This window comes from Austrofundulus limnaeus, unplaced genomic scaffold (assembly GCF_001266775.1).
Source record: "Austrofundulus limnaeus strain Quisiro unplaced genomic scaffold, Austrofundulus_limnaeus-1.0 Scaffold708, whole genome shotgun sequence".
Lineage (NCBI taxonomy): Eukaryota > Metazoa > Chordata > Actinopteri > Cyprinodontiformes > Rivulidae > Austrofundulus > Austrofundulus limnaeus.
In genome coordinates, this window is record NW_013953110.1 from 91,791 (window position 1) to 100,091 (window position 8,301).

Genomic DNA, 8,301 nt, shown 5'->3' on the forward strand with positions numbered 1-8,301 from the left:
ACACACACACACACACACACACACACACACACACACACACACACACACACACACACACACACACACACACACACACAAACACACATGTCTTGGCACCTAAAGCCACTAAGCTTTTGTCTGATAGGAGTTTTGCCTTTTTTATGTCAGTCCTAATGCATCTATGCAGCTTTAACAGCAACCATAAACGTTAGAGATGTTGGTTGCTGCTTCCTGAAAATAAGACTTACTCTAAAGGGCCATTCATAAAACACAGCATAATAACTCAGCCATTTTTATCGATATTGACCTAAAGTTTAGTATGTAAGTAGCTGAGAGTCATACACAACACATACTCTGAACACTATTCTTTATACAGAAACTTTGCTGTTCTGTGTTGGTGTCAAAATTTTTTATCTGTTAGCAAAATATCTCATCAGCCAGAGTTTAATAAAATCCTCCCAATTCAAAATGTTTGTTACAACTAATCATCCATCCATCCATCCATCCATCCATCCATCCATCCATCCATCCATCCATCCATCCATCCATCCATCCATCCATCCATCCATCCATCCATCCACATGGATCCACAGGGACACAGAGACAAACACAAAACATAAATAATTATCCCTAGGGGCAATTTGAAGTTACCAATTAACCTAAAATGTAAGGTTTTGGTGTGTGGGAAGCATCTGGAGAAAACCCACACAGGCACAGAGAGAACATCCAGACTCCACACAGAGAAGCCAGAGGGCTAACCTGCGACCTTCTTGCTGCTAGATGACAACTCTAACCACTGTGCCGTCGACCTTAGCTAACTCAGAAATAACTTAAAATAACTCAGTCAGTTTTATAGATAATGAGCTGAAGTTCGGCGTGGGAGTAGCTCAGATTGATCACACCACATTTTCAGAGTCAAACACATCTCACCAAATTTTGTAATACTGTCTGAGTTCAGAACTAACATTATTTTAAAGCCTTAATACAGCAGCTGAAAGGCAGTTGGAAATATGCGGGTAATGCTTGTTTTGTAATTTGGTTCCAACTAGCTTTTTAAAGGAGACATTTCATGCTTTTAAATCCTTCTTTTTCGCATTAAAATTATTCAGTTGGAGTCTATATAAAGAGGAACTATAATCCTCTGGGCTGAATCCCTCCTTATTGTAGTTCCAAAAACCCCTTTTCTGAGGTGTGACTGAGAGCAACTCATTTTAATGCTGTCTCTTTAAATTCAAGAAAGGCATTTCAGAAAACTGAATGGGTTAAAAAAATATGACTCAAACAAAATAAAGATATCTATGCATCACTGGTAGAGACTAAATTCAAGTTTTCTGCATTCCTAACCATGGGCGGTTCTAGGGGCGGGGCCACAGGGGCATTGTCCCCAGCTGAAATCTGATTGGCCCCTGAAGTGCCCCTGTCCTGTCACTCATCTGTCCTTTACCTGGGAGTAATGATGGTGGATGCAGTTCCATGTTCAAACACTAGTGGTGCTAATGAGTCAAATAGTAAAGTCCAGAATGAATCAAGCTTCTCTTGAAATGAACAACCTATCTTTAAACTCTTTAAAAGCCAGCTATAAAAGGGAGATGGTATAAAGTAGTACCCTTTTAAAAAAAAGTTACATTACATTGCAAGTGTTTGAACATGTATGGCTGGTTAAATATATACACATTTTCAAAACTGGGGATTTGTATGAAAGGATGTTGAAATAAGACTTTGCCCCTCTATGGATATTGTGGCCCCTTGATGGCCCCTTACCCAGAAAAATCCTAGATCCGCCACTGTTCCTAACATCTCCAAGTACACAACAAAATGCATTTAACAGCTCTTAAAGTGTATTTTGCTTGATATGTTCCCTTTAAGGCATTATTACAGAAAAGGCTCAGTGGAAGTGCAGTGGAAGCGTGCATGAAAGTTACATAATGTCAAAAACAACAACAAAAACAAGCTCATCTATTCATACAATTTGAAATCAAACTAAACAAAAACTGAGCTTTCAAATTTGCGGAGCAAATTTTCAGAGTTCCTACATACAGTATCAAGCGACAAATGTTGCACCAAATACTCGAGCAATTGTCTTAATCAAAAGGATTTTGAATACTGTATGAAGACGACCAACGATGCGCACGTATTAACATGATTACGGTTATTACTTCAGCTTTCAGTCTGCTTTTGTTGCCAGTGTCTTTTCAACATCAAAGTGTTTTTTAGGGAAATGCTTTTCATCAAACAGCCTCAATGAGTGTCTCCTGTCTGCTCCGAATTAATAACCAAGCCCTGAATCACACCGATGGGTTAGGCTGAACAAAAACTCATCTCAAAAGCACCAATAACCGCACTGTTTCTCTTGGTGTTTTTAAGAAACCCGGAGTTTACTTCGAGTGCCATTAAGCACAAAAGTCTGACACCAAATATTGTGATAGAGACAGAGTTCTCTCAGGAAAGAAGCAGCCTACTCATCATCAAGTCAGCACATCTCTTTTCTTTTTTCTAAGACTGAAGAAAAGATAATTCCCCAATGAGAACGCCTTGCTGCTGTGTGCGCTGACACGCTGCAAGAGAATCCACACTATGTTTGATCATATCTTTGGCGCCAGTACAGTATGCTGCAAACAGGGAGGAGAGGAAACCAGGTCATGCTCAAAGCCCTTCAGAGGTTTCTTCTTTTCCACACGCTCGTCTCACTCCATAAAAACTCTCACTTCCTTATTCCCTTTTTGTGTTGTGTTGCATTATTACTGAGCCTTTTCTTCAGCGCAGTGCCTGTTGCAGTTGAAAATGTGAAAAAAAAAACCCTCCAAAAAACAATCATCTGTAGTCACGCTAACATTTAGAGTATGTCCTTTTTACCCCTCTCTCCGTTTGCCCTCTCAACCCCAGCCTTTTGTTTTTCTTTTATCTTTCCCTTTTCCCTCTCAGCTCTTCCTCCTCCTCCTCTCCTGCCTTTGGATTTCCCCCACTTTCTTCTTCTCATTAGTCCTTCCTCCCTCTCTCCTCCTCCTCTTCGTTTCCAGTCGTTAGAGGCTGCTGCACATTAATGTGAACTCACTCAAAAACATTTCACTCCCTCATCCTCCTGTAAATAATTAATATGCTGACCTTTTGCCATGACGATCACATTAAATTATAGCTCTGGGGAAACATAAACATAACAGAAAGCCACTGTTTCTGTAATATTTTTTTTGCTCAAACGGCACACGCTCTCACTTCTGTTATTTCTTCTCGTTAAGTTCTGGTGAATAACTGATGAGATCCTGGTAGAGTTGTAGAAATGTTGGAACAATGTTGCGTTCAAGACAAAGACAAAAGAGACCCCCCCCCAAATACACTGTTGATGAACAGTGTGTCTGTTTTAATGAATCACACAGCCATCATTTAGTTTTGATTGGGTGCACGGCTGCATGAGTTCCTGCTCAGGGACCTCGAAGTGACTCGGAGAAAATGGAGTCCTGCCCCGCTAATAAGAAATGTGCTGCGTGCAGAGGGACGGCAGCATTTGTCCTCTGCAGCCATTAATGTCAAATCTGCTGGAGAAATTACGGCATTTATTAACAGTGAGAGACACAAAGTGCCTGTGTGTGTGCGTGTGTGTTTGTGTGGGTTACACTTAACTACGTGTCGATGGCCGCGCATTAGCATTCCTCGGTTTACCTCCATTAAATCACAGCTTGAGCCCAAATGAAAGAGGTCAACGGTGACATGACGGACAAATTCTCGCAGACAGGTCTGGGTTCACACAAGGACACCGAGCTGCGATCGCCCACCCTTCGAGGTTGTCACAAAACTGAATCATGTGAACCGTGGCACTTTTCACTGGAGAGGCTTGTGGAAGGTCACATAAAACTTCCACCTTAAGGTTGAAGTGAAACTGTGGCGTCTTGCAACACTAATTCATTTTAACAATCTTAGTTCACACAATGAGATTAACTGGAAGGCAGAGCTAAAGTTAGTATATGCATCTGTCACAGGTTATTTAAGGCAAGAATCTAGATGTTTTTATTGTAAAGGTCAGATAATGGACCCGGCATGAATCAGTTTTAACAGTTAAGAGACAGAGGCTAACATCAAAGTTAATTCTGTTAAAAAAACAGCATATCTACTCTTTGATATGGTTTCAGTCTAAGTGTGATTTCAATTTAGAGTTTATGTTTTGAGTCAGATTGTCTGAACGATACAAAGCCCGTCCAGTGACATTAAAAACAAATAATTAAATTAATGCATTACTCACATGTGGTGGTGTAGGGCGAGGAGAGGTGGAGAACTTAATTCTGATGGCAGAGCAGAGGATGTGGTTGGGAGGTGGTCATTTAACCTTTATTTTATCAGTGTGCATTGCATTGGCAATGCACACTGATAAAATAGTGTGCATTGCCAAAGCAATGCACACTATTGTGTTTCGTTTCCCATCCAAGTTATCTCCACTTTGGCACGCTTCTCCTCCTGCATACGTTGTCCTAGAGCAGCCATTCTAATTTATATCTGTAAAGCTCCTGTGCCAAATGATGACTATGCCTTTTGGTGCCTGTACAACTTATAGTTTTTGAAATATTAATGTTTAATAATTTATAATGGGAGTCAATAGAGCCTTGTATTGGTCCAATACTTCTCCCTGCTGTATCTACTCAGTACTGAACCATAGTTTAATAATATTTGATCTCAATAGTTCAGTGGTTAGAATAATAATATGATTGTATTTTGATGTTTTACTATAATGTTGTCTTAATACTGCTCTATTGTTGTAATATCATGCAGTTTAGCGTCAATAATTGTATTGGCAATGTGGCCTATTTCTGCACACATACAAACCAACCCCTGGCACCACCCTTGGCCACACCTCCAATGGTCTAATCCTCAATGCCATGGACTTTCATGTGGGAGAACAGGGTTCAAAACCCAGCTAAAGCAACTTTAACAGAAAATCTCTACAAACTTCATATTGTCACACAATTACCCTTACACACCTGCTGACTTGACAAGCACAAGCTGGTGTAGAAAACACATTTGTACTTGGTCACAGTTCATTCTGCAAGTCCATTGCTGCAGGCAAAGCCATGCTGCAATGATGTGCTACATGGCAATGCACACTTGTTTTTACATCGTAAAAACCCATGTCTAGTTGTTTTTGTTTTCTTTTTACAGGCTCTGAGACACAAAACAAATTTGAAGCTGAGTTTTTGAAAAAAAGTCTGTGAGATTTCTCTATATGTCCATATACCTGGAAAATGGGGGGAAAATCCATGTAATTTACAGAGAATCCGTACAGCTCGACATGTATGGCTAATGCATGGCCATGAGATAATTTTAAACAGCCATGTCTGTGAGAGATACAGACATTGTTGAAGTCAGATTATACAAACACTTTGTTTTTATTGTTACGACTGCCGTAGAATTTTGTTTTGAGTGTGTGTGTTGGGATAATTGCAAATAAGTTTCCAGGTGCCGACCATGATTGGAAGACTGAGACCAGGAGCTGAACGAGGACTGGCTACCTGTTGATGAGGAATCTGCATAAAGATTAGCTGAGAGGTGATGACATCGAGAGCTTCCCCGTCCTCTGCGCCATCCAACTTGCGACACGTCAGCCTTTAGAGTTGTTTCTTTATACTTAAACAAAAAGTAGTTTTGTGAGGAGTTTTGTAGGGGTGAGCTGACATTTATTTTGAATATATTTTTGTCCTGTTTTTAGGTAATTAGTAAGGTAAGAGCCTGTATTTCATTTTTATTTAATTTTAATTAGGTAAGAGATAAAAACTTAGTTAGATTCGTTTGGCCTTTGGCTCACCCTTAGGTGAAGACACTCCAGTTTTGTATATACACAAACACTGTAAATAAAAAACACACTTTTCTTCTCTTTATCAAACAGTTTCCCAGTGGCTCTTTTTTCCGTTTTTTTTATTTGTTGAATGGTGCAGATGTTGGGAATTGTTCTACCTTTTGTTACGTCCTGGTAGCTCCTAGACGGGACGTCACATTATGTTTAACTGTATAACGGTGCCTCACACTTTTTATTTTTATTATTATCATCTTTCATAGTATTTATGGTGACAATGAATGCTTTAGGTCAGGGGTGACTTTAATTTTAGTTTGTGCACTTGGAGATGACTGCAACAATTAGCTTGTGGCCACACATTTATTATCTTGTGGCGATGCATTAATTTTTTTATTCAATATGACCAGATGGGCTTTGTAGAAAAATAACAACAAAATAAGCAAATGAACCTTAATATTTAAATTAAACCTTCTGCACTGATTAATAAATCAAACATCTGATGGTGTTATTTATTTATTTTTATTTTTTCATTTTTTCATTTTAGTTTGTTGCATTTATTTCCAGTTGCACTGAATAAATTTAAACTCTATCAAAGCTTTAAAGCTGTCACGGTCAAAGATGACCACTGAGATTCTTTTTGCGAAAATGAAAAATAAATTGACATGAACATTTGCTGCTAACCTCCACCTGCTGACAGATCTGGATGAGCTTGGCCATCTGGTTCTCCAGCTCACTGTTCCTCTTCACCAGGTTGGTCAGGTTGTTCTCCAGAGTTTGCTGTTTGAAGGGAGGAGGAGGAGGAGGAGGAGGAGGAGGAGGAATAACAGAGAGGGAAGAAGAGGGAAATCAGGCATAAGAAGACAACATTTTTAGACAAGTTTTTGTAAAAAAACACAAACATCATTACCATCATTTTTTTGTTTATATACAAGTATTTTCCATTAAATACATAAATTGTCATACTAATTTACTTTATACATTATTAACATACGTATATATCACCATGTCTGTATTTAATGAATACTGGAATTTTTAAAATCCTATTTAGTCCCCAAAAGTTACCACTATAGAGCATGTGTTTTAGTCCTGTAATATTTTCTCTTGTACAGTTCTACTACTGCTACTTATAAGTCATTAAATAAAAAAACACATTTAAAGGCAGCAGTTTAAAGAAAAAATATATATCACCACTTTATATGCATCTTTATACAACCAGCTGTAAAACAGCATTAATAAAGTTTATGTGCCTACATGAATGACCAGTTTTAAGATGCAGCATCTGTGATCCCAATGGTAATAAAGCACTATTTCCCTGCTTTGCTCTCTGATTTTGCCATTTTTAAGCTCCCTGCTTGATCACGATGTAGGTGTTTTTTCATAGTACATGAAATCTATGCAAACCTTTTACACTTAGGTGTTGCTTGGTAGGACATCAATAAAACAAGTAAAGTAAACTGATTCAAATGTTATAGAGATCATTTGGAATAGATAGCTCAAAGAATGGATTAAAAAGGATCATCTGTAGCATTGGTTATTACATAGTCCAATAAAAGGACCCCTATTTGTTTATTTTTGCTGATTGTTTACACCTAAGTACAGACCCCATCCAGTGACATTCGATAAAAAAATTCCCTGTGGCCATGGGATTAATAATGTGTGGCCACAAGATAGTTGTTGCAGTCATTTCCATGCAGATACAGTTTATTATTTACAGGTTTGAATTAATCTCATTTTATTTTAATATAGGAATGAATAACTGGGAATTAGGTAATTCTTATCAATATATGCTACAGCTAAAAGACACAGGTGATGACCGGAGGTGTATTTGTCCAAAAAGCTTTGTTTAATTTTTTTTGAAGCTGCAAAACTGCACTTTAAAAACTCACTTCTTGTTGTCATTATTATATTGTTCCCTTCTGATGTTATTATCATTAGTTTAGTCTCATTTTTATCTAATCATCATTGTTCGTGTCCTTTCAATGATGATTTGTTTTTTTTTTAATATGGTTATCTCTTGGCATTCAAAAATGGATGATAAAGTACGAATTTCATTGCTCAGGGAAATATGTTTTTCATCTGTGCATACAGCGGGTAAAATAAGTATTGAACATGTCAACATTTTTCTCAGTAAATATATTACTAGAGGTGCTAATGACATGAAATTTTCACCAGATGTCGGTAACAACCCAAACGATCCATATATACAAAGAAATTAAACCACAATTGTCCAGAAATGAAGTCAGGGACGTGCACAGATGGACGTCAGGTGGTGCTTGAGCACCTGCCCTTTCCCTCCAGACCATCTGCCCCTGTCGAACCCATCTTTTTTTTTTTGTTATGCTCCATCTGTCGCCCTTGGTTGCACTTCTTATTAAGTGTATACATCTATAATGGCAACAGTATTAATTTTAATAATAATATTGCCCTCACACCCTCCCTTCACCACACACACGTGCGCGCCCGCAGAGCTCACTCCTGTATGGCAAGCCGTTGGGGTCATAAATCGGGCGTATATTTAGGTGCAAATCCTAACGCGCGGTCCCGTAAAT

General features: G+C 38.5%; 1 protein-coding gene across 3 annotated transcripts in view; it reads right to left on the bottom strand.

Annotated features, from left to right (window-relative positions):
* The window catches only part of mid2 (midline 2), a 97,120-nt gene that overhangs the window by 35,029 nt on the left and 53,790 nt on the right, over nt 1-8,301 (bottom strand). For 2 of the 3 annotated variants that reach the window (XM_014028002.1, XM_014028001.1), the window contains one exon: nt 6,434-6,529. The exons of the other annotated variant lie outside the window; for it this stretch is intronic. In XM_014028002.1, coding sequence (XP_013883456.1) covers nt 6,434-6,529 — 96 coding nt within the window. The remainder of the gene's footprint in view (nt 1-6,433; nt 6,530-8,301) is intronic. 3 annotated transcript variants of the gene reach the window in all.